The following is a 27,281-nucleotide window of genomic DNA, read 5'->3' as shown; positions in this document are numbered from 1 at the left end:
TTCCTGGATGTCTGGCTGGTGAGTCTTGCCCACATGCTCAGTAGTTTAGCTGATCACCAAAACATGCCTGGCTACATTTTGGCAAAAGAACTAAATCCATCCTCTCTTGGCTTAAAATAGTTTGTTCCTTTGAAATTGAGATGAAGCAGAACTGGAGCTGGCGTTGGTCACAGGACATGGACCATTCCTCTCTCTGGAGCTTTGCATTCAAACCACCCAGAACCTCAGCTTTAGTAAAGGAAAAACTGAACTTATTATGTTTTTCAAAGCCAAAACCACCTACCCTTTATTCACCCCTGCTGCAAATACACCCCCCAGTCCTTACCCTGGCTAGCCTAACTCTGGGCCTTTCTTGGGCAGAGACTGGTGTAGGTTTGGTGATCAGAACAAGTGTCCGCAAAGCCTGGTGTGATTTTACTGAATGCTCACTGGCAATGGGATTTGAGCCAGGGTCACCAGGGTGGAAAAGCGTGTTCAGCACTGTACTGTGCCTCAGAAGAGAGTTGTTATTACTATTATTATCTGTAGTCTTGTGATGCCCAGGAGTTCCAGCCAGAACCTCCGTGTGCTAAGCGCAGTACAAACAGAACTAAAAGAGGGCCCCTACCTCAAAATTGCTTACAAGTAGAATTGCAAACACTCTGTGCCTGTGGCCGTTCAACCTTCATAAATGTGAACCAATCCATTGCATTGCGGCGTGAGATCTGTGAGCATCACTGACCACCCAGGGCAATGGCATGGTCCCTTCTGGGATCAGGTAGGCAGCCAATACTGTCATGCTTATCAGGAAGATGTTGCAAAGCATCCCTGTAAGCCTGAAATCGAGCTGAGTGGGTGAGAGACCTCAGCACAGCCATCTTTTATCTGCCTGCAAAGCCATAGGAGGCAAAGGAAGGGGGAAGATGAGCAGCTGTGATCTGAATAGACAAGGAGGTAACACTGTGAAAAGGCTGTTAGCAGTAAATCAAGTGAACAGTAACTCAATTAATCTCCAAGACATCTCGAACACTTTTTAAAATAGGGTGGCGGTGGGAAATGCTGTAGAGAAATACATCACCACTAAAGGACCCTTAGTTTTGGTGTTTCATATGACGTGTATTTATAGTCAATCCATAAAAGCGGATACCTTTTTATTGCTGATTCTTTTACAGTCCATTGACTTCAATTTTTTTCTTCATCTGAGCAAAGTCATGGTGAAGTTCTTGTCAAAAGACCAGGAAGGACACCCACGTGAAACCTAGGGGAAACACAGACAGCTGACTTTCACTCATTGTCTGTGTTACTACTTATATCACTAGCAACTTGAGGCAGAATCTGTTTCTTACTATGTGTCTGTGCAACTTCTTCCACCGTGGGGCCCTGATCTCAACTGAAGCCTATAGGTACTACTGGAGTACACATACATAATAATAAAGCGAATTGTGTTGCACTAGCTATTACAGAGATCAGGATTTAGACCACGCCGAGAGCTAGGTCTGGCCAATGCAATTAACGCTAGCACCACGTGAACATGCTAATTAACTCTCCTAGAGTATTCACGTGCACAAGCTGATATTTTCATGTGCAAATGTGCATCTCACCAAGCAGCATTTCACCATTTTTACTGACTTTTGAGTAAAAATGCCAAATTTGTCCTCCATGTGTTAGTGTTATTTACTGCAAAATTGGCAAATATCCATCTTCAGGGAAAGAAAAACCGGTGCGTACCTCCTTCCTTTCCCCCACCCCCACCAGCCTTGTTTGTTTACTTTTAAAAATAAAATCACAGCGAGGTCAGGAATGAAAACTGTTTGGCTTTTCTGGGCACTTCTGAGAGCCTCAGTTCTCACTGCTTCACTGGTGGTGAGAAGGATTGTTTCACACAACGTGAACAAGGGGGAAAACTCTGCTTTGAAATATTAACGAGTGTTTGTTCTGAGGGTGGCTGAGCTGAGACTGACCTCACTGTGGTTTGTTACTCAGGGGAACGGTGAGCGGAGGTTGGTTTTCAGGATATTTTCCTAAGGTTATTTCTTTTCGGATGCTAGTTTTTCTTATTGCAACCCTGAAAGATTGTCTTTGCCCCGACTCACCTCAAGTGCCAGGTGTCCATGGAACAAACCCTGGGCTCCACACGCTATTACTGTATCCCCACTTCTCTCAATAGTGCAAGCCCATTTCCCCATTTTATTAAAATGGAAAAGCTGTGACAATTATTTTCATAATTAGCTGGCTCTCCAAATTAATGCCAATTACACTGTGTAATCACGATGAAGATTATACATTAATCAACCCTTCCCAAGCTAGTTATTAGGCTCTGTAAGTAATGATTGTGAAGAACGTATGTGAAGAAAAGACACAGGAGCTAAGAGAGGAAACCACGCCAATCCAGGGGAAAAGGCAACAGGGAATTTCCAAATGGATGTACAGTAGTTGTTCTTTTCGGCACATTTGATTAGACTGAAGAGATTTGTCGCCAGTTGTTCACCCCTCCCCCCCGCCCCAGGTCTCTGTGTAAAAGATTATTCGGTCATATATTGCTACCTGTTGGCTCTCTCTAACACCTTAGCAAATGCAGGTATATTTCACATTGCCTCTGTCCCAATGCGTTCTTCAGCCAGCACTGTAATCAGAAATATATTAGCTGTGCCTGTCTCCTCTCTCATCGCCTGGCACTAAATTCAAGTTGCTGGGTGGTTGCACAGAGAATCCTTTCTTGAAGTAAAGCCTCTTCTATCCAAATGGATGTCTGGAGTGTTAATTTATTTGGGATCAAACACTGAAAATCCGCATACCGAATCCTACTGTATTCTATCACAATAAGACACACTCAGAACCAACTCTGAAAGCTCTGAGCTGGGCGAAAACACAACGTCAGCCATTTGCTAATCAATGCAACATGAAGCCAGTTCACTTCAGCATAATGCTAGAGAACAAAATCCTGCTGCTGAAACGTGCTGGGTTGAAAACCTTTGTGCGAAGGGGCAGGGATGAGCCACACCAATGGGTTTTATTTTTATTATTGTTCATTATTTCTACAGTAATATCTGTGCTTTTGGCGCAGTGCAGACTTGGATAAAGGTAAGTCCTTGCCTTCAGAAGCACAAATTAAGGCCCCAATCCTGCAAATGCTTATGCCTGGGAGTAACTTTGCATACTTGAATGATCCACTCGTGTATGAACAGTTTCTGGGATCCTCCTATATGTACATACAAAGTGTCACTATCCCCATGTGCAACATGGGGAAACTGAGGCACGAAGAGGGCCAAGAAAATGAGCTGCCCAAGAGCAGAGAGCGAGTGAGTGACAAAGCCATTGGTGAGCCTCATCCCTTCCCCTCTGCACATTTGCTGTTCTCTGCTGTTTGTAATGGCATAAATAACTAAGCATCAATGTCCCCCCTGCCCTTCCACCATGCACCTCTCCTGCTCCTGCTGCCCCACCCCAGTATCTGGCCCCTGGCTGCCCCTTCATTCAGAGCGCTCTGTAATTGTTTACTTGGTCAGATCAGCGCCCTGACAAGCTGTTCCCCGTTTGACTTCCAAGCTGCTGTGGCAGTGCGAGGCTGAGCTGGTCTCACTAGGTTGCTTGGCCTGGCTGGCTGGGCCAAGGGAGCAGATGGGATGCCATCTCGCAGAGTGAAGGGTTTTCGTAGCTGGGTATTTTTAATGTGATGTTTGAATGAGAGATACTCCTGACGATAGATACTGAATAATTAATGTCAATGAGGTGGAGTTTCGCTTTTGCTGGGATGGAGAAGGGCTCTGTGGCCCTATAAATATTTCACAGGATAAAAAGGGAACGAGAGGGAGAACTCCAAGCAGCAGTCTGGCGTGTAGGCTCACGGGAGCCTCCCTTGGGTTGGGGAAGGGACACCCTTTGCTGGCTGAGCAGAACAGTACATTAAAACGGCCACATGCTGCCGATATTCCTGTCTGAGATACAAGAGGAGCAAGCACTGCTAGAGGACAAGGATCTAGGGGTCAGGAAATTCAGAATAAGGGGACCGTACAGCATTGAGGACTGTGGATAGCGTTTCCAAGGTCACTTGGTTGCACCTGTCCCCAGTTGGCAGTGACCAGAGGTTATTGCCAGAGGGTTGTGCTTCTATTTCACAGGGAAACGTCCCAGAGCAGGCCCTAATGACCATGTATTCACAATCATCATCACCATGATGTCAACAGAAGCAAAGGACTGAATTAGCCAGGGAGACTGAACACCTCTAGAGATGGGCTGTTGATGGTTGGGGGTGGTAGGAACATTCATAGATTGATAGATTTCAAGGCCAGAAAGGTCCATTGTGATCATCTAGACGGACCTCCTATATAGCACAGGCCAGAGAACATCTCCGACATAATTCCTAGAGCAGAGCTCTTAGAAAAACATCCCATCTTGATTTTAAAAATTGCCAGTGATGGAGAATCCCCCACAGCCCTTGGCAAATGGTTTTAATGGTTAATTACCCTCATTGTTAAAAATTTATGCCTTATTTCCAGTCTGAATTTGTCTAGCTTCACCCTCTGGCCATGGGATCATGTTATTTCTTTCTCTGCTTAGACTGAAGAGCTGTGTAATCGAGTCACCCCTTAGTCTTCTCTTTGTTAAGAGAAGTAGATTGAACTTTTTCAGTCTATCACTATAAGGCAGGTTTTCTAACCCTTTAATCATTCTCGTGGCTCTTCTCTGAACCCTCTCCCATTGATCAACATCCTTCTTGAATTGGGGGCTCCAGAACTGGACACAGGACTCCAGCAGTGGTCGCACCAGTGTCATATATGGAGGTAAAATAACCTCTCTGCTGCTACTCGATGTTCCCCTGTTTTCTGCATCCCAAGATTGCATTAGCTCTTTTGGCCACAGTGTCACATTGGGAGCTTGTATTCAGCTGATTATCTACCACAATGCCCAGATCTTTTTCAGTGTCTCTGCTCCCCAGGATAGAGTCTCCCATTCTGTAAGCACGGCCTGCATTCTGTGTTCCTAGATGAGTACATTACATTTAGCTGTATTAAAAGGCATATCGTTGGCTTGCGCCCAGTTTACCAAGCGATCCAGATCGTTCTGAAGTGCTGACTAGTCCTCTTCATTGTTGACCACTACCCCAATTTTTATGGTACCTTAAAGACTAACAGATTTATTTGGGCATAAGCTTTCGTGGGTAAAAAAACCCACTTCTTCAGATGCATGGCGTCGAAGTGGGTTTTTTTTCCACGAAAGCTTATGCCCAAAAAATCTGTTAGTCTTTAAGGTGCCACCAGATTCCTCGTTGTTTTTGTGGATACTGACTAACATGACTAATCCTCTGATACTTGGTACCAATTTTTATGTCATCTGTAAAACATAAGAATTATCTGCCCTAAATTCAATAAAATCATGCGTCCACCTAGTTCAGTGTCCTGTCTCTAGCAGCTGGTGCTGCCCACTGTCAAAGAGGAGGGTATAAGAAACTGATAACCTGCCCTTAGAGTAATTTCCTTCCTGTCCTCCAATCTTTAGAAGCTGGTTATGCCCTGAAGCAGGAGAGTTAAGAGCCCTTCCAAAACTGGGTGAAGCGTGTGTTTGTTTTTTGAATCCTTGCTATATCAACTCTGGACATTATTGCTATTCATATAAATGCTCCATTTTTTTTATTTTTTTTTTTGCATCCCGCTAAGCTCTTAGCCTCAGTGACATCTTGTGGCCATGATGTTCACAAGCTGAATGTATTGTGACAAAGTTCCTCCTCTATCTTGGTGGGTCCTGCACTTATTGGCAGATTTTCTTGCCTCAGAGATTCACCATGTGGGTTGGGGAACAGCCCAGAGACCTTCCCCTCTGGGATGGCCCACAGTCCAGGTCAATTGGGAGGTTTGGGGGGAACCCAGGCCTGCCCTCTACTCCGGGTTCCAGCCCAGGGCCCTGTGGACTGCAGCTGTCTATAGTGCCTCCTATAACTGCTGCATGACAGCTACAACTCCCTGGGCTACTTCCCCATGGCCTCCTCCAAAGACCTTCCTTATTCTCACCACAGGACCTTGCTCCTGGTGTCTGATAACACTTGTGCTCCTCAGTCCTCCTTGCACTTCTTGCTCCCAGCTCCTCCCACTCACACCACAAACTGAAGTGAGCTCCTTTTTAAAGCCCAGGTGCCCTGATTAGCCTGCCTTAATTGATTCTAGAGGCTTCTTCTTAATTGGCTCCAGGTGTCCTAATTAGCCTGCCTGCCTTAACTGGTTCTAGCAGGTTCCTGATTACTCTAGTGCAGCCCCTGCTCTGGTCACTCAGGGAACAGAAAACTACTTATCCAGTGACCAGTATATTTGCCTCTACCAGACTCCTGTACCCCACTGGTCTGGGTCTGTCACAGTATATTGTGCAGAAAAATCTTTCCCTTGATCCATTTTAAACATGGTGTGGGGGAAGTTTGACCTGTTAAGTTACTGGCCTGTGGATGAATTAGGGAATGTCTACACTGCAATTAAACACCCGGGGCTGGCCTGTGTCTGCTGACTCAGGCTAAGGGGCTGTTTACTTGCTGTATATACATCTTCCTAGGGGCTTCAGTCCCAGCTGCCATCAGCCTGGCACTCTTGACCAGCACCAAATTAATATAAACATGTATAGACAGTGTGGTTTGGACCTGGAAGGAGGAGGCATGTAGTTTCTTAAATACCAATAGAGCTGATAAGGTGTCTGCCATCTATAACGAAACATTGTAAAGGCTTTCCTAAATCAAAGAGGAAGGCTTGCTTCCAGCTATTGAACCTGGAGACCATCTGTTACCAGCTGCATTTGCGGAGCTCATTCATTCATTAAGTGTTTTGATTTGCGTGTTATCACACAGAGTCAGGTTTGTGTGTCTTACCAGGGCTCTTTAGGGGCAAAAGATTGTTCCTACATTGCTGAGACAAGGATATACAATTACATAATTTACGCCCTCACTCAGTCACTTCAATTAGAGAGGCTGCCAGTGGGGAATTGAGGACAAGACTTACAAATGCAGAGCCAAGAAAGCAAGCGATACCATGACATGAGCTCGCTGCCGTTGGGGAAATGTAATGGCATTAACAATTTCCAAACATGGAAGAGCATGCGTTCAAGCCGTGCATTATTGAGCAGTGCAGGCTGTAGTTGTAGGCAAACTCAGAAGTTTCTGCTTGTCTGAACTAAGGACTTGGAGAGCCAAATTCAACGAGGACAAAAAAAGATGGGGCAGAGGAAACTAAAAATAAGGAATGACAAAGAGGGAACTTAAGGATGAGCAGAAAGCAGCTGGAGATTTCACTCCCAATTCTTATATTAATTATAATTCTGCATTATTCACAATAACGGTGTATGGTAAAAGTCAACACACTGATTGCTTCATTGGTGGAGAATCTAAGACATAAGACATCACAGCATGGCAGGAGATAGGGCCCAGAAGGGGAAGCCAAGGCAGCAATTCCTGGTCACTGTCAACTTGAACCATGTTCAAATTGGTGACTTAGAATTTAAAGGCTCCAGACTTTGTTCCCAGAACTCTGCACTAGAGCAGGGTGGGAAACGATTTAACTGCTTCAGGAGAAAAAAAAAAATTCTGTTCCAAATGGGGACAAAAATTCAAAATCTTAAAAGGAAAAAAAATTGTGAACCAATAAGGTGAACAAAATTTCATTTTGGTTTAATTTTGACCTTTTTAAAAAAAGTTTACTCTTGTTTAGTATAAATTAGCTAAAATTTCAAAACAAAATGTTGTTTCAAAACAACTTGAAAAGCAAAAAATTATTTTTTAAAATGTCAAAATTTCCCATTTTGATGACTTTGAAACTTTTTTTTTTTTTTTTTTTTTTTTTCAAATTTGGAGATTCAGTGAAACTGACCCTTTCCTTTGAACAGTTTTGGTTTTGACAAATTGGTGTTTTCCAGCAGAAAAAAATGTTGTTGGAAAATTCCTGACCAGCTCTCCTTATGCTCCACACCCACTTATCCTCCTAGCAACAGCTGGTTGGAAAATATCAATTCTGTTTGATGGGACGGTTTCTTAAATGTGTTTTTCTTAATTTCATTTGAAAATGTTTCAATTTTCAGCAGATTTTGAAAACCAAAATCACAAACAAAAAATGTATTAAAATTGTAATTGTTTGATTGTGAAAACCAAACATTTAAATCAAAAACTGAAAAAAATTACTGAAAATGTTGCAGTTTCCAGTTTTTCATGAAAAAACAAATATTTTGACCAAATCAAAAATGTCCAACAAAAATATTTATAGTAGTCAAAATGCCTTTTGTTTAAATGGAAAAAAAATTTCAACCTCTCAGCTAGTCAGGGGAAGGGGAAGGGGAAGGAAAGTGGGGGATGGCAAAACAGGGCGGGATAGGGAGAGAGAAACTTACGACAAAATATTTCCAGAATTGTTACTATCTCGGAGCATTCCTGGTTTCAGCCCCAACATAAGCCACCAGCATCTCCCCAGCAGTAAAAGGGGAACCAGGGAAACCCTCCTTCCCAGAGAGGCCCCGTTTCTTGTTTTTAGGTGTCGCCAGAATCTGACTTGGCTTCCCTGCCTGCCGTCTCTGGGCTGGGTGCTCAAGTCAAAACAGAATGTGCACAATCATGCACACAGCAGTGGGCGGCTGGGCTCCCAAACTCCCCTGAGCTTCCTAGGGAAATTGAGAGAGGCCCCCCCATGCAGTTTGGAAGATATGGAAGTTCCCACTCGCTGATAAATCCAGGGGAGACATGGCTGTAGCCAGTAGTGTAGTTGAGCATAAATGCGGGTAAAGGGAGATTAGTTTACCTATTTCTTTTTTTACCACTGGCGGTAGCCCTAATGTAGCTTTGAAATGTGTCGGCTTTTCCCAGGAGTTTGTCTCTGGACACGCTGTGGAAGAGGGTGCTCCTGAACCTTCATGTTGTTGGTAACTATTTTGGTCCTGTCTTGCAGGAGGAATTTTCGAGTATGCAGATGGCCCCAACGCCCAGGTTATGAGTGCCGAGGAGCAAGCCTTTAGATTTTCTGCCAATATTATCAATAGAAATAGAACTTTGTTGCCTAACACAACATTAACCTATGACATTCAGAGGATACACTTCCACGACAGCTTTGAAGCCACTAAGAAAGGTAAGTAGATAGCATGTTTCTCCATCTGGTGAAGAATTGGCTGGAGCAGAGGCCAACTGCTCTCTGCTCACCTGTTGAACATGTAGCCAGGAGCTTGAAGGTCTTTAACGGCTTTATTTAATTATTTATTTTAAAAATGTCATCTCTTCTACCCATTTTCATTTTACTCCATGTCAGCTGAAGCTGCTAAGGTTCAGATCACCTACAAGTGACTGATATATGCATGTGGCAAAAATAAATCTCTTACGAGTACTGCGATCAGCGATGGTAACAAGGCACTGCTGGAGACATCATGCATATACCCACTTGGATGCCACCTTTGGCAGCATCCTTCCTGGAAGTACATGACCTGGTGTGCATGGCAGGGAGGGAGATTAGAACCTACCTGGAATGCTATAACAGTGTGCCAAAGGTTAACAACACTGGGTTCCACTGATACAGGTAGACCCCATAAAATCTTGGCCCTGCATCTCCCAGAGGAATCTGAGTAATCACTGCATTCAGAGCTGCTCACATTGCTTTCTCTGAATTGGGGCTTACACACAGGTCCATATTTTTGAAATAACCTGACCACAGTGAGAAAAGGTGGACAGTTTCAGGAGCCTCAAGCCAGCCAGACTCGAGCTTCCTTGTCTTCTGTAGCCTGTGCACTAGTTTCTTTATTAAAACAAACACACAAAGGAACAGGTGTTGAAGCCCACTGTATTTTTCATGCAGATGTTTCCATGTACTTGAACTTCCTGCAATAGGAAATTCCAAGATGCCACCAAAGGTGTTGATGGCAGAAACTAAAATAATCCTGACTCTCACTCGTCGGGATTCTCCCACTTCAGGTGGAAAGTGGCCACCACTTTACTGGATTTTATGAATATCTTTTCCTAGAATCCTCAGGACCATTGTAGCACCCAGTATGTGCAGGTCCATTGCCTGTTTCTACAGCTGAGTTGACTGAGGCACCAAGCGGTCAAGTGAATTCCAGATCAAAAGCCTTGTAAATCAGACGCTCAGCCATGCATCTCCCAGCTCCTTATTCTAGGCCGGTCACTAGACTGTACAACTCCTCCACCCGCTAACCCTAGGCAGCTAACCTATTTCTCTTCCAACTCGAAAGTTTGCAAGGCTCTTGAGCAGCTCCACTTAGACGTGATATTAATGGACTATGACAAGTAAATAAAGTTATGTTTTTAAGCCTCTCCTTCATGTTTAATTAATATGCCACTTCCTGGTGCATTTGCATTGCTAGGTAAAGACTGAGAACTCTATCCAATGAAACAGAGTCCCCCTATCCTCCCACCCCCCCACACACACACAAAAAGAAGGGTAAACCATGAGCATTGAAATGATGGGTTGTGCCGTTATTAAATGCTGCTTGCCTGTTGTGGTTTGTGTGGATGTGCTATAATGTTGGAGGTGACGGTTTGGTGAACTTTTTAAAAGCACAGAAGTGTGGAATAGTAATGGCGGACCCTAAAAGCTTAGAAATTGGATAAACATGGAAGAGTTGGTCTGCCCACCACCTATTTCTAGTATAGTGGGATTGCACCTCCCTTCGCCCCACCGCCGCAAGTCGTTCTGGTTATTGGATGCCAGTTGATTTGAGCTGCGAGGGAGTGAGGTCCGGAGGGCGGGAGGGAGAAATTGAATGGCACAGCAAGTGCTCTGGTTGTGTTTGACCTGTCAGCTTGTGAAGGTGATGGATTAGCTTCAGCTGGGGGGGGGTTGGGGTGGGGGAAACCTGCTCAGCAAAAGTATGACTCTGTCCGAATTCACAGACCAGAGCGGCATCAATAGACAAAGCTGGTAACTGATTGTCACAGAGTCTACCAGGAATCAAGGCTGATATTTGCTTTTTTCAGGGGGTTTTATCTTGGAAGTTCCCCTAGGTTTTGTGACCCCTGCACTGTGCTAGGCTGAAGTGTAAGTATCATGTTTATCTTCACTGAAGCATTAATTTTTTGCTGGATGTTAAACCACACAGGAACCAAGGAGGGGCACTTGTGCGCGTGCATACGTGAGTGTGCAAGTGACCATGTATGTGCGCACACTCCCTACCTGGCAGGAAGCAGTGTGGTTTCTGCCTTACCAAATGGAATGTAGCTTGTACACCACAAGATGCAAGCTTCTGCACAGTCTCGGTGCGATGTTTATAACACAGGTGATGACGTTCAGTTCATTAGCACCCCAATCATTACACCAGAGAGAACTTCCACTGACTTCCGAGAGCCTTTTGTCTGAGATGCTCGTACTGGACCAGGCCCATAAAGGCCAGCTTATTTCATTTGGTAATTTATCTAGTGGTTTCCCTACACAGAGGATAAGAACCTAGTACTGCCAACGGCTAGCAGACCTAGTCCTTTGAGCCTTATGCTTTTTGTACTGAAGATTTGGAGTTCTGTCCCCTCTGGTGACCCCTGGTGTCACTTCCATACCAAATATGATTGAATTTCTGGCCCCATTGTGGCAAAACTTTCTGGCTTCAGTGGAGTCAGGATGTCACCATATATCTGATAACTCTCGGAGCAGAGCAGGATGGAGGAGTACAATACCTTGCTATGGGGCTCAATCCTCAATCCAGTCCCCATGCAGCAAAGCATGCAAGCAAGGGCCTGATATTCCGGCGGGGTGACTGGCCTCGCTGAGCTCCGTGTCAGCTGGCATCCCAATAGAAAGGGGCTGTTCACGTGTGTAAGGGCTAGAGGGTTAATCCTGTAAGTGTTAGTAAGTCTCTCAGTCTAAACCATGGTCACTGCTGAGCTTGACACAGATAAATATATTTTATTTTTAAAAAGTAATTGCTGTATGCATTTCAGAATGAAATAATTTGCGTGTTATTTAATGTAACGATGGCGTCAAAGCCCCAGTCTATGCTAAGCATCTGCAAAATATCTGGGTTTTAAGCTTAAACCATGCATTCACAGTAAACTAAATGAAACCTACAAACCAAAATCCAAAAATCTCACCAGCCATCCACCCCTGTTTTCTGGCCACTGAAAATATATTGAATAAATCACAGATCATTTTTGTATGGAAAGAGAGGTGTGGGGGAGATGCTTCCAGACCGCCAATGGCTATGGTAAGTTTCAGTCGCATGGGATTCAAACCAGTAGGGAGCCTGGAAAAACGGGCATTGTTTATCATGCAAATAGGAATCAATCCTTTTTCATATTGAGCTGATTGGGAAATAAGTGGTTTCTTTTTCTGTGAAAATTTCAGGTTTTTCTTTAAAAATCCCAAACCCCAAACTCCCATATCTTAGGTTTTCAATTTTTTTAATGCAAAATTTAGAAGAAAATTGACGTTTTTAATGAAAATTTCAGTTTTGTCAAAAAGCCAATTTTCATTTTCAAGACAATTCAGTGGGAATTTTTTGCCCAGCTCTATATTTATACCAGTCGCTGCCCAAGTGACCATCACTGCAGGGCCTAATTCTGTTCTCAATCGCCTTATGTAGTAATTACTCCTGCAAGTAATTCTGCAAAGATCAACGGAACTCCTTGCTAAGGGCTGCTTGGAGTAGGTGAAGGTGGCAGTCAGGCCTCGGAGAATGTCTCATCGCTGGAGCTTGGCTTTATGGTCACTCTTTATGAGATAGGAGAGGGCTCTGTGACCCAGCGCTGTTGATAGGATAGTGCCATTAACTAAAGACCAGTCAATGTTATTACCATGCAGAGCTGGGATTAAAAAATGAAAGATTTGTGCGTAAGGAAAAAATCCCGAAAATCTCAAGACTTTGTACATTCCCTCAGCTGTATCAGGCTTGGATAATCATTCCTTGATCTAGAACCTGACCTGTCATCTCTCGTCTGTCTATGGAACCTTACCTGCCTCTCTGCCTCTCCTCTCTGTTCCTTTCTTTTTTAATATTTATATTTTGGTTGGTACCCAGAGGCTTCTGTCTGTCTGTCCATCCATCCCCATACATGCCGCTCTATCTCTCTCCATGTGCCAAGACAGAGCACCAGAGTTTTGCTGTTTGTGACAGGACTGAATTAGTGACACGCTCTGCATGGGCTTGCCTCCCCCAGTGTTAATCAGTCCCAGGAGGGATATTGTCTGGTGTATTGACAGCCTCGATCCCTTTCTATTCCAGCCTGTGACCAGCTCGCCCTGGGGGTTGTAGCAATATTCGGGCCTTCTCAAGGCTCCTGCACCAATGCTGTTCAGTCTATTTGCAATGCACTGGAAGTCCCCCATATACAACTTCGGTGGAAGCATCACCCTTTGGATAACAAGGACACTTTCTATGTCAACCTTTACCCCGACTATGCTTCTCTCAGCCAGGCCATTCTGGACCTTGTACAGTATTTGAAATGGAGGTCAGCTACCGTTGTTTATGATGACAGTACAGGTAGGTGAAGGGGGAGCGAAGCAGCTCATTTATTGTGGGTTCGGTTTCGGGACTTTTCCCATGTGCCCTGGTGGAGTAAAATCGTGTTATGTGCAGTGAGACGAGTCCTCACGGACAGATCCGAATTCCTCATGAACTCACAGCAGAAGCGCACAGGGTTATTTGGAATATGTCTAAAGCTTTTACAGACTTGTCAATGGGGCTAGCCTTCATCACCACGGCTGCTGACGAGGGCCAGATGAAGGATGAAGTTCTCTGCCAGTGTAAACTGGTGCCACTTCACTGAAGGCAGCGGCGCAGTGTCAATTTACATGAGCAGAGAATTTGGCAGGTAGTTTTGCCACTGAGGGCACAAAGCTCCCGCCAATGGCATAACTGAGCCTACAAAGCCTTTGTTGTCTGGCTCATACCATAGAATGCACCTTTCAGACGTTTGCAGGTAGAGGGAGCTGATGATAGGGGAACAAAGCCCAGCAAAGCACCTGTTCTAAAGATAAAATCATGTTGGGTCGCTTGTTCAAGACAATTTCACGAAACCAGCTAGTTTCCTTAGGGGAAGTGCTGAGAAGAATGCCGTGTGACATTGCTGTTGACTAATGTGGCTCCCTGTATATTCCCCTCCGTGACATGTTCAAATGCACGTCTTCCATTTTGCACGAGGACACTTGTCATTGTCTCTCCCTCCTTTGCAACGGCCTTCTATTGGGTTTCTTCTTGCACCGCTAGATCCCACTAACTTTAACCAGCTGTGGCCCGCACGGCGCTGTGCTTTCTCCAGAGGAAAGAAATGAGTGCATGGGTAGAAAGAAAGTCTCCGATTATTTTCTTTTTCTGCCCACAGTTATGGCCGTAATATAATATGATAGAGACAAGATTCTTCTCTTCAGGTTGGAATTAATTGCCCCTAAAGACTCGGTTTGACCCAAGTCTCAGTTAATTGGACTTTTTTTTCTTTTTTAATCTATACACAGTAAATGAAACAGATTTTGGAGTTGTTGGCTGGCTGGTTGTCAAGCTCTCTCTTTTCCCTGGAACACAGGCTCTTAATTTGCAGGGGCATGACCCCAAAGCTGTAGGGGGTCATGACTGTCCTGCTAATGCCACATGGCCAAATGGTAGGGGGAAGGGCGCATCCTGGTTAGATCTCAGCTAGATGGAAGGTGGGTTATTAGGAATGGGGTTTCTGATACAGTAAAAGTTGGAAAACAATTGCCGTAGATGTGGTTGAAATTTAAAACCGCAGCCCAGCTGCATCCTTTATTTCGGTAGACATTTAAAAAATGCTAAATATTGGGGGGTGGAGGGGGGAAGGGAAATTATTTTGTGAAATCAAATTGTGAATGAAAATTAACAGTTGCCCAGTAAAAGTGTGTGGAGGAACCCGGAGCCCAGTGGATGTGGAAGGGACCCGCTGCTGGCAAGAGCAGCCCGCCCTGATAATGCTGTGGGTTTTGTCTTTTTGAAATGCTGCTCTCTAAGGCCTGATACGGCTGCAGGAGCTTATCATGGCCCCATCAAGGTACAACATCCGGCTGAAGATCCGCCAGCTGCCCATCGACACGGAGGATGCCAGGCCCCTGCTGAAGGAGATGAAGAGAGGCCGGGAATTCCGCATCATCTTCGACTGCAACCACTTGATGGCAGCTCAGATTCTCAAACAGGTGAGCTCCGGAGGGGCTGCCGCAGGAGGGGTCCTTTGGAAGGTGGGAAGCCCCTGGGAATTCATGCTCATGCAAGGATGATAATTCAGCTGAGACATCTGTGGTGTACCCCTGCAGGTAACGTCCTTTACAATAAATATGGGACTTTTGCAGTGGCAAATGCTTTGCTTAGGCTCTTTTGGGCAATGTTCTGAGGCTATAGTTAAAGCGACTTCCCCTACACATGGTTTTTACATCTGAGAATACAGGTTTTGTACAAAGAACTATGCTACAAGGGTCAGGTTGCAGTGCAGAGCACACAGAGAACACCAAAGTTAGGGCTCCATTGGTAACCCCAACTCGGCTCCCTTGTGCATTGGTATTAAAATTAAGGCTGGCCACACAATTGCTGTCAACACTTTTTTGTTGCAAAATTAGTTTTTTGACTAAATGAAAATTTTCAGGAAAGTGTCTGATTTCTGCAGGAAATTTCAACTTTTCTTTGGGAAAAAAACCCCAAAATAATGAAAAGTAAAAGTTATCCACTTCAGGGAGGGAAAAAAATCCAACCAGCTCTAGTTAGGATACAAGGCCAGATCCTCAGCTGGTATTAGTGGGTGCAGCTGCTTTGGCTTCAGTCTTTAACTATATGATCACATACCATTTCCTCTGTGCCACGCAAGCGGCTCTCCAGCCCTCAGTGCGTGAGTGCAGCACTTGTTTCTCCCTTTGTCAGCCAATGTATCAAATCGAATTCTGCTCTTGGCCACTTCTGTCACTGTTCATTTAGCCCCGTCCCTGCACAAATGTTGTACTACTTCCTGGTTTCATGTCATCTCTCCCATCTGTCCTGCCGCAGGCCCCGTGAGCACGCACACACGGGGACATTACACGAGATGCTACATTTTGGTAAGAACTGCTACGAGGTACGCATGTACACACACAGCTAAGAACATTCTGTAGAAAGCTACATTTTGGATAAGATCTGTGATATTCGCGTGTGCGCATGCACACACACACACACACACACACACGAAACCACAAATTTGGTCACAATGGAAAGTCCAAGATTGCCACATTTCTGGGTCTTTTTATTGCTATGTTGGGTAATTCTCCAAGTGTGAGCCTAGATGTCAGTGATTTCCCATTGACCAGCTTTTTTTCTACTCCTTGATTTGTGTCTCTCACATGCCAGCAGGCCTGGATTTCACCCCTTCCTCTCCCCCTTAGGTACATGCCATTAGGGTAAGAAATGTCTGCTCTAGGAGAGTTAAATCACACTTGTATTTGCTGATTTTTTTTTATCCCAGCCCAGGGAGACCCAACATATTGTTTAAATAAACGTTCTGCCCTTGAAGGACTAAGCAGCCCAGCACACCGAAGAGGGAATTCTGTGCTACTACAAAATGAGGGGAAGTGTCCAGAGATCAGAAAGCCAGGGAGGGATTATTTAACGAAGCAATGAAAGGAATCCTCATCTCCTGTCTATTATCTTAACAGGCTGGCTGTATTTGGTGCTGTTCACTTATTATGCAATTTTTGATAGTTTATTGTGCCATCTGCTCTCCTCATCAGTGTGGGTAAAGAATAATGGGAGGTTGGGGGACGGGGGCATGAAAGGTTTCTTGTATGTGGGGTTTTTTAGGAAACAAAAAACAGGGGTATTTACTTATAATCCATAGACCAGTGGTTCTCAACCTATTTACCATTGTGGGCTGCATATGCAGCTCTCTATGTGTTATGGGGGTTGCATCCGCATAATAATATATATTACCTGTGTGGCCCTGAGGATGTCACATGGGCTGCAGCTGTGTGCTGATTGGCCTTGAGAAACACTGCCAACGAGAATTGCTGGTTGTCCAGGATCGAGCACCAAATGACCTTAAGAGCTCTGGAGAAATGTTACAACCCCTCTCCACCCACACCTCAATTGGCATCTGTGTGTTTTTGCAGAGCACTTATTTAATACTGGCAAAGCCCCCTGCTGTGTACCAAGCTCTCCCCATGGCGTCTGCCACAGTCAGTGCTCATATCTGGGGGGCAGGGGGGTGGATTGAGGAGTGGTGATAGCTCCAATTTTTTCCTGCATCTTTTCTGACTGGCAGCAAGTCTGAATCTGGCACGATACTGGTGAAATGGAGCCTTGCTCTCTGTAGGAAGGGTTATGGAGACCGTGAGTCCAATCTGCTCGTCCCCTGCAACTTCTGCAGGCCTTTGCACCAGTGCAGAGTGACTGTCAATTTCCACCAGATTAGAACGGTAGGGTTCTGTTCCCACTTTGAATTAGTGGGGCGGGAGGGGAAGAAGACTGTGCAAGATACAGGAACAGCGCATCACGCGTCACACGTTTGTGCAAAAGGGATATGATTCAGAACCAGACACTTTCTGTTAAACAATAGCAACTTTTCTGTATTATTCCCTTCTGGGAGACTTTAGCAAACATGCCAATTAAACCACACGCAAGCCTGGCCTACAGCTTTTGCTCTGAGTTCACCTATTGCACTGGACACATTTGGCATGCAAAGCAGGAGAGGAATCCTGCCAAGCTGCCCCATTAAATAACATAGATATAGGACACGTTTTCCAAAAGTGACTCCTGATTTTTGGGTGTCCAGTGTGAGATGCCTTAACACCGTCTGATTTTCAGAAAGTGCTGAACACCTGCTCTCTTCAACTCAGGCCCCTCGGAGGTGGCCCAAATTGGGCACCCTGGATTACGAGTCACATTTGAAAATCTGGGTCCCAGTCTATTTAACACAGTCATTAAAAATGTCCTCATAGCGATTATGGCATCAAGGCAACTCATAGTCACCCTGGGCAATCCTTTTAAACCCCACTAACCCACGAAGGACTATCCCAACAGCTTCAATAACACAGATAGCACATATAAAACGATCCCATTCGCGGGAAGCAGGTGTGGAGTTTCTTGGGATAGCACCAGGGAGTTAAAGTATTTGCTGTTTTATCCTCTTGCACTATAATTTCACTTGACAAAAGGCTTTGTTGCCAGGTATGTCTGGTCTCAGTCTTTCTGGTCACGAGTTTACAATCACATCTGTTCTCTGAACTCCCAACTTTCTCTCTCCTCCTCCTTTGCCGCTGTCTGTGAATGGATTGCGGAACTCCTATTCTGCACAGTTCTACTTTTACTACAGCTCCCACTCTCTCTCCTCCTGGTGTTTGTTGATAGCCTCTCTACCGTTCTGCGGGTTGTTTTTTGCTTTATTTCTTTATAAAAGCAGAGGCATTTTCTGCCTTCAGACTCATGCATCACACCAGCATATGATGGCAGGATTGGGCCCCAGCACATTAACATTTATCATCAGGGATGACTCAGAGAATTACAGCCTCATTGCTCTGGGTCGAAATCTTCTGCTGATACCAGAGACCTGGTTATTTTTGCATTAATAGGATCATGTTTTTTAAAGACATCCAGGTCAAGGAATGGAATTAAGGGAAAACTTTGGATTCTGGGTTTCTAGGCCCTGCGATCTGGATTGGCCCGTCCTCCCCATGTTTCCTAACCCCCTGCTTCTTTTCAAACTGTCCTTCTCTTCCTCTGAGCTAAACTCTGCCCTAGTAATTGTAGCAGAACCAAACAGAAAGCAGAGAGAAGCAAACATCCCCCAAGGTCAAAAACCCAAACCTCCCTTCTGTTTGAAAACATTTCCAGGAGGATTCCTTTCCTAGATACATTAGGGCTGTGCCCTGTTGCAAGGGGACTGGATTTGGTGATTTACTCCAGGCTCTTTCTGGTCCAAAAGATTCAGTGATATGTATCGTAGAATTATTCATTCAGTCTAGTTTCATTAATATCCATCACGGCAATGATGTGTGGGAGTCATTGTTTATATGGACTCCTGCTTCTTGGTCTACCCTGATCCCTTTTGCATCTCAAAGATTAGCTGTAGAAGGAAACACTAAAATATTGCATCCATTAACTGGACACTGCTTTACACCCTGTGCTTCAAAGATGCTGACATGCTATTTCCTCCAGACTAAAGGAGCTAAGGCAGCTATGAAAAAAAATAGCTATTTGTTTCTCTGGACATCTGCAGCTCCTGCTTCCTGCCAGAAACTGTCTCGCCCTTCATTCCAGCCAACTATTAAGATCTACTGCAATGCTTCTTGGAAATAGTAAACATTGCCCCGGGTGCCAGATTTTGCTCTGACTATTTCTGGAGCAGTCCTTTCAGCCCATCAAGCAGTTTTAAATGTATACTAATTGATTTGACTTCATTGATAGAATAATACTGAACGGCTGAGTGGCTTCCCTCCATTCTCCTCCCCCCCTGGACTTTTTCTGACCCCCAAAATATTTCTAATTAGAGTCCCAAATGCTAATTATAATCCTCCGTTGATTATGTTCAGAAAAAAAGGGGAACAGCCGTTTTTAAAAAATGAGTTGTATGAATGTGGTAGGCACCAAAGACCCACACTAGCCGCGACAGATGGAAATACACAGCAACGCCAATACAAATTTAAGGAATAAAAAGCTTTACACTTCACCTTTTAAGATCAACACAAGGCAGCATTACTCAGGTGGTGGGCTGCTTGTCTGCCTAGGTTCCTATAATGTTGCCCATCACCATGGTATCCGGACGACCTTCCTCAAGAAGTAAACAGAGCCATATCTTTCTCCCTCTGTCCCAGCCAGGCCAGCAGCAGCCAGCTGATTGTCAGTGTTGGGATTTCACTGGTATAGGACATGTGGGGATGCCCAGCAGCGGCGTAGCGAGCACCCTCCGTACCCTCCGACCAGAGGGGGCCCCGCAAGGAAGGGGGCCCCTAAAAGTGGCAGAATAAATACCGCATTCCAGTTTCTGCATTGTAAGGGGCCCCACCCGGACATATGTTCGGAGGGGGCCACCATTCGGAGGGGGCCATGTTCTTTGTTGCTACGGCCCTGATGCCCAGGTGTTGTAGTAAAATCTCCGGATTTTTCTCACTGCTGGAGCGCCACGCCCCACTGAAGTCAATGGGATCTGAATGTGCTCAGTACCTGTTTAAAACAGGCCACAGGGGTTGTAGGCCTTGATTCAGCAAAGCATGTAAGCATATGCTTATGTCCCAGGAACTTAAAGTTAAGCGCATGCTTAAGCACTTTGCTGAATCAGTCCAGAATCCAAATGTGTTTCCTGTTTCATCTCTCTGCATGTATCAGCCCTTCAGGTGTTTTTCTTTCACTGTTTCTTCTAGACAGTTTTACCAGACATCTGGCTAACCCTCTTTTCCCCCCACTCTTCTTAAGGCTATGGCAATGGGAATGATGACGGAATACTACCACTTCATCTTCACTACTCTGGTAAAGTATCAAATCAATGCAACTCCTTTTCCTGTCCCCATGCACCGGGAATGAAATGTGAGCAGGTGCTGCATGTAGTCAGCGAGCCGTACGGAATGCTTTTTTCTGGGTGTGTCATACAGCTCCTGGACCCTGGAGGGGCAGGGTGGACCTGTATTAACAGAACAGTGACTAGGAGGTTTCACTTAGCTTTGGTCTAAAATCATTTATTTTTTCATTTAAACCGGCCTTCTCATTGAAGCATCACATAACCGTTCATGTTAACAGACACGCTGGTTCCCCTCTCACGCACGCTGCTTTTCATCAGTGTAACTGCGTTTACTTGTCCGGAGTTACTCCACATATACACCAGGGGCGGCAAGAAGAGAATCAGTCCCGCACTATTTATTCAACTTCTTTTCCTCCCATCATTTTGGTCTCGGTGCGACGTTCACATGCTCAGCTTTCAGTGTGTGAGCAAAGGGCCTTAGCCATTGTGGATGGGATTTGTGGGTGCTGAAATTCAACAGATGTTGGGAACCTCTCTGCTGAGGCTCTTTTGAGAACCGCCTCCTAACCCTCCTTGCTCTGGTAGATATTTCGACACGGCAGGTTTATTTTGCATGAGAAGAATTCAGCTTGAAATTATCTTCAGTCTCGTTAAACATGGGCTAGTTCCCCTCTGACTCCAGGAGGCATTTTTCTTGGCATGTGTTTTGTTTTTGTTTTAATTTAGGGTGTTATTGTCTGGGACTCTCCTGAATTTGGCATGATGCTAAAAAGACTCATGTATCTTTCCCCTTTAGGAAAGAAACATAATAAACTAACCCTTAAAATTTGCAAAACTTATTTTTCAAATACAAAAGACATTTTAATTACTCCTACTGCCATTATCTATTCCAGGCAGCTTTAAGCAGTTCCCAGATAACCTCCTATTAATCAGTCCCAGCTGAGCTTATAGTACATCTCATGTGTAGGTAAAGCCTGGAGGGGGGGGGGGGAAATGATAATAAATTAATAGATAAGCAATCACAATTAATGCCACTTTCCTGAAATAACAGTTATACCATGGGAGAAACGTTTTAATCTATTATTCCTGAAGGCAGTGTTTTCCTAGCTTACAATGCGCATTCTCCAGCTTCGACCGTACTAGACCCATGGGGCGCTAATGAATTAGTCTATTATGTTACAGGGAATGTTTCTGAAAGGTCCCTAATCAGTGCTGAATGCACTGGATCACCATTTAGCATGGACAGCTTCACCACTGTGACGAACAGCCAACCTGAGTTCAACATGTCGGGCCCCCTCTTGATCTTCCGTCTAACAGAGATGGGAGCCGGGAGCCGGCAAGATGCCCCGCGAGGCCATTGTCTGGTGTCAAGCATAGCCCCTGCTTCCATATGAGTTAGGGTTTGATCCTGCGCGGGGCTCAGCACCCTCAGCTCCCGTTGGGGTCAGCGGGACGTGGCACCTCTAGAAGTGGCTCCGCAGCTTGTAGGATTGTGCAGCGCCCGTACAAAGAGACGTCTCCCTAACGCAGCTGTTTGAGGGTAGTTCAGGAAAGCTGGGGACTCAAGCTACGGAGTGTCCTTAGAATCTGTGCACCAAGCTCAGAGTGAAAGAACGTGCGCAGGGCAGCGTCTCAGGTAGGCGCATGCACCAGGAGAGGAGCTAGAATAAAGGGGGAAGAGGGCTGACGTTCTGCTGTGTACTCCACTCGTCCAGCTGAGCTCAAGATCTCCGCTGCACATTGCGCGGCTCGGAAGAGGGCTAAGGCTTCACGCTGATGCAATCTGTAGCCGTGTGTACTGCGAAGGGTGAGTTCAGTACCTGGAGGACTCTTACTCTGAGCCTGAGTGGGAAATTGCACAGCGGAAGACTTGGGGCAGACCTGATTATTAGGCATTTAAATTAAACTGGACTGGCTTTCAGCTGGTGCTGAGCTCACCCTACTCCTGTGAAACTCAGCACATCAGGGAGGCAGGTCACTTCGATAAAAAGAACAGGAGTCCTTGTGGCACCTTAAAGACTAACACATTTATTTGGGCATGAAGCTTTCATGGGCTAATGCTCAAATAAATGTGTTAGTTTCTAAGGTGCCACAAGGACTCCTGTTCTTTTTTGCGGATACAGACTAACACGGCTGCTACTCTGAAACAGGTCACTTTGATGTAAATCAGTTAGTTGTGTTGAAACAGGGAATCAGGTGCCTGACTTTCTTATTATTACAGTAGCATCTGGAGGCCTAAGCCAAGATCAGGGCCCCGTGGTGCTAGGTGACATCCAAAGCCAAAGAGCTCTGCTGAAGTCAAATGGGGGTTGTCAGTGCAGTTGTTGCTGGATTTGGACCATAGCAAGTCCCCGCCCCTTTCTGTGTGTCTGCAGAGCTGCTAACACAATAGATCCCTGATCTCTGCTAGTGTAGACTCTCAAGAAGCAATGTCTGTCGTGGAAGGTGGAGCTTCCGCTAGGAACTTTTAGCTGGGAAATGTCAGGGGTGTAAAAGCAGCTCAGTAACTCTGAAAAGCAATGTTCCAGAGAAGGGGGGCGGGGATGAATCTGAAGCACCAGAGTCTGTGATGGAAGGAAAAGGGAGATGAACTGGAAAATGGAAACAGATGCTCCAAGTTGCAGATATAGGAGAGGCAGGAGCAGAAGGTCTGGGAGGAACTAATACGGTGATTTTTTTCCCTTGCAATTTTTGCAACTCAGTTTGAATTCTTAATTGTCCTTTTGTCTCTAGAAGCTGGAGAGTCAGATTTCAGCTGAGATTTCAAATGGGCTGGAGGAGAGTGAAAAGACTCAAGTTAGCTTCCATGGTTGCGAAATCAGGTCCTTGGAGAAGTGAAGGGCTACAAGAGACGCAGAACAGGAGATAGTCACACCCAGAGTATGGGCAGGGTGAGAAAGGAGGTCCGTGCTGGAGGCATGGCATAGAGGGGAACAGAGAGATAGGAGGTCATGGAGGTCAGTTGGAGATAGCTGGATGGACTTTGTCATGTACAATTAAAGCTGTGGAAGTGAATCTGCTGCCTCAGAAATGAATTCATCACCTTTTCCCGAAGCACTAACAGATACTCTATGCCTAAAAATTCTGATTGCTGGAAGAATGAGGAATACGAAAACTGTTCCCCTGGGGTCGAGCAATAGACTAATAAACCCATAGTCTGAGATAAAGATGATCTTAACCATCCAAACCCTGCTGCGATTAAACATCCGCACTCTGAGTTCAGTCACCTGGCATCATTTACGAGAGGACGCTCAAGTCTGATTTTCAGCCTGCTTTTTAACTAGATCTCTGGTTTTCTACCTAAAATGTTGCAGGTGAAAAATGGACAATGCAATTCTTTGTGGGTGTGATTGGTGACTGGACCTGCAAACATCTACATGGCATCAGCTGTGCACTTTGAGGGTGCAAAATAGGAGGCCAGCATTTAAAAATAAAAGCAGGCCCTAAAGGCTTATTAAGGCCCAAAAGCTGCAACAATTCCCAGTTCTTCTACTGAGCGTGCAGTCATAGAGGTCTGGAATGCACTGGTTTTATCACACACTGATTACGGTTCTGCATTTGGGGCCAATGCTCTGTCAGCTGTTCCATAAATTACAAATTCTGCAAGCGGGAGAGTGCGCCATCAGGGTCATTACACAGGGTCAGCCTGTGACCAGGGCCGGTGCTTCCATTTAGGTGACCTAGGCAGTCGCCTAGGGCATCAGGATTTGGAGGGTGGCAATTCTGCGGCGGGGGGTCCTTCCGCGCTCCGGGTCTTCGGCAGCAATTCTGCGGCGGGTCCTTCACTCGCTCCGGGACCCGCCGCCGAAGTGTCCCGAAGACTGGGAGCGCGGAAGGACCCCCCCCCCCGCTGCAGAATTGCCGCTGAAGACCGGGAGCGCGGAAGGACCCCCCGCCTAGGGCGGCAAAAACCCTTGCGCTGCTCCTGCCTGTGACTTCACCAAAAACCACATTTGCATAGCTAAACTGGTTCCTGTTGGGTGTCAGGAGAGATCAGTGTCCCGCCAGTAAGATGCACAAAGATCTCCAGTCCTTGCTTCCTCATTGAGAGATTCCCTGTTGTCTCCTGGATGAATCCCCTTAAGGAGTTGCCAAGCCTATTCCTAAACTCGATACCTGCTTGGGCAAAGCTTCCTTACCAGACAGCGCTCTGGCCTCGCTAACTCTTCCCAGTGCTGCTCTTGAACAGCTAACAAAATCCAGCAAATTGCTACGTGTGCTATTAACATCGCCCAGTAATCTCCCAAACTGCGTCTGTGTGTTTGCAGTATGCTGCCTATACCGGCACACTGGCCAATGCAGGAAACATGATGGTCTATTCTTTAACTCACCCTTGGGCAGAATGGAATTGTGTGGCTGAAGTGGTATATTGTATGGACCATCTCTCTCCTGTATTGAGACGTGCACCCAGTGATCCCTGCCTCATTGCACAAGCAATCTGGGCCAGATGACTCACACAGGGACTGCCAGAGACTATCAGACAGAAAAACGAGACTTCACCAGCAGGGGATCGATTAACGGTTAAAATATAACCCAACTTTTCAAAATCCCTTCTGGGAACAATAAACGTATACCCATCCTTATCGCTTCAGCCCCTTTGAGCCATAGCAGGGAGACCTCATTACTACCCACAATAACAAAGCTTTGCCAGAAAACAAGGCACTGGCCCGTGTGGGTGGACACTGAGGCTGGGATTAATAGGGTGGAAATTCCCCCATGAACAGCCATTCACTCCACATTCCAGAAATGCTCTCTCCTTAGACAGCCCCTGTCACCACAGCGATAAGAGAGGGTTTACGAGGAGAAATGACAACAACAGTCTCTCCCTTTCTCCCTTCCCAGCTGGAAAGAGAAATGGCTTGCTGAGTTCCTAGGGCTCCCTGTGTTTGCATGTGTGAGTTGTGTACGTGTGCAGGAGACAGTGTACGTGCAGAAACTGTTGAAGTTGAAGAACTGAGTCTTGTCTCTAGGCCTGAGAGTGGCTGGATCCCAGGTTCTTTCTCTGGGCGGTGAGCTCCATAGCCTGGGAACATCTGGTCCCCTGCACCCATGGGTCTCCCCCATTGGTGTAGAGCTGCACCGTTGTGCGGGATTATAGCTGTCATGGACGGAGAGGCAACCACAGGCAGCTAGAGCGCTTCCCATGGAGGCCTTTGTAGGTCAGGCGACACACCCTCAACTGTACTATGGACTCAGCAGGGAGCTCTCTAAGCGGCTTATGTGAACCCCCTGCTGCAGTAGCAGCTGGCCCTGAAGCAGGTCGGACCACGTGCTTGTGGGAAGCAGCGGGCGCTGCTCTGCTGGGACACAGAGCAAGATTTATTCTGTGACTTGGCTACTTCCTTTGACAAACTCCTCCATTCGATCTGGGCACAGAAGGGGGTACAGTACGCTAGGTGGGATAAAGGTGCGTGGAGTTTTCGTCGAGCAGGCATTTGAAAATTGCCATCTTCCCTAAATACTGCAGTGGGCTTTGCACGTGAATACGGTGTGAATAACGCGGCAGAGAATGACTGAATGTGATGGAGATGAACATACTTCCCAAATTACAGCCTAGTGTCAAACTCATCCCCAATTTGCACTTTGGGTTTTTGACACTGAACAAAGAACCAGACACCTGTTGGGTTAGCTTTGGGGGTCAGCCAAGCTGTTCATCTAATCTTGTAGGGTTTTGTAAATCCCTAAATCAACACACCTCGCACATGTCCCATAGATCTAGGGACTTCACCTCATGTCATTGCAAAGTTCCCTGCCTTCCACACAACTTGGGGGTCCCCTCACTTGTACTGTTAAAGACTATTTACATAGGGTGACCAGACAGCAAGTGTGAAAAATCGGGGCAGGTGTGGGGGGTAATAGGTGCCTATATAATACAAAACCCCGAATATCAGGACTGTCCCTATAAGATCAGGACATCCGGTCACCTTATATTTACATCAGTGTAGCTGACCCCTCTCAAGGCCAGGGGTCATTTTGCATGCGGCCTGCCCCTGTTAGCCTTCTCTTGCAGGCCCTTTGAGAACTCCAGTGCAGTCAGTCTTGTGGCTAACAGCACCCCCACCCGGGGACGGTTTAATAACAGAAATGATTCAAACAAGCCTGAGGATTCTTAATAACCAAAATGGTTCAAACAATCCCCCGAGAGACCCCAGAGGGAACCCCGTACCCGTAACACAAAAGTTCATACCCAGCCTGGTTTAGTTGGCCGCACACTGAGCTCTTCCTCTGTCCCAGTGCGCTGCTTCACCCTACTGCTCTCTACCCGGAGACCCAGGGCCCCACCCAGGCGTGCCTCGTCAGTAGGCGGGGTTGGCTGGCCTCAGCTCTGCAGCCCTCAGGGACGAGCTGCCCTGGTGCAGTCAGTAATAAAGAATCATGGGGCTGAGGTTCCAGAAAGTGTCATTTTCCATAAAGGAAGGAACCCCGCGGCATTTTAACTTCCCAGCAGGGACCCTTTTCACGGCTCACATTTCACCCCAGGTCTGGTCCCTGACAGGTCGAGCGCTGTGGCACACTGTGGTAGTTAAACACTGACTTTGATGAGACAATATCAGGGTAAAATCGAATCCGGCAGGGAAGCCAATGGATATGTATTGCAGTAGCACCTAGGAGGCCGAGTCCTGTCCCAGGACCCTGTTGTGCAAGGCGCTGTACAAACACAGAACAAAGAGACACGCCCCAACCCCAAAGAGTGTACAATTCATGACTGGGACAAAATAAACCATTTTGTTTCATTTTGGGGTGTTTTTCATCACGTTTTGTGGTGTTTTTAGTTAATCTAGTTTAATTTCTAAACAATGTCATTTTGAAACAAAAAGTCAAAACAGAAACTCAGCACTTCCTAGAATTTGGCCCAGGAGAATGGGTTGCATGCAAACTACTTTTTTATTGCCTCTCATCTGTTTTAGAGAATGAATCAACAGAGAGATGGTAGGAATGG

The 27,281-nt window shown here is 45.9% G+C and overlaps 1 protein-coding gene across 2 annotated transcripts in view; it reads left to right on the top strand.

Annotated features, from left to right (window-relative positions):
• Positions 1-27,281, top strand: part of GRIK3 (glutamate ionotropic receptor kainate type subunit 3) — a 230,976-nt gene that overhangs the window by 112,344 nt on the left and 91,351 nt on the right. For both annotated transcript variants that reach the window (XM_008167098.4, XM_065577204.1), the window contains exons 2-5: positions 8,883-9,059; positions 13,150-13,407; positions 14,887-15,068; positions 20,299-20,352. In XM_008167098.4, the coding sequence (XP_008165320.2) occupies positions 8,883-9,059; positions 13,150-13,407; positions 14,887-15,068; positions 20,299-20,352 (671 nt within the window). The remainder of the gene's footprint in view (positions 1-8,882; positions 9,060-13,149; positions 13,408-14,886; positions 15,069-20,298; positions 20,353-27,281) is intronic.

This window comes from Chrysemys picta, chromosome 23 (assembly GCF_011386835.1).
Source record: "Chrysemys picta bellii isolate R12L10 chromosome 23, ASM1138683v2, whole genome shotgun sequence".
In the NCBI taxonomy this organism is placed as follows: Eukaryota; Metazoa; Chordata; order Testudines; family Emydidae; genus Chrysemys; species Chrysemys picta.
The sequence above is the reverse complement of the archived record's forward strand: the minus strand, read 5'-3'. Positions and strand labels throughout refer to the sequence as shown.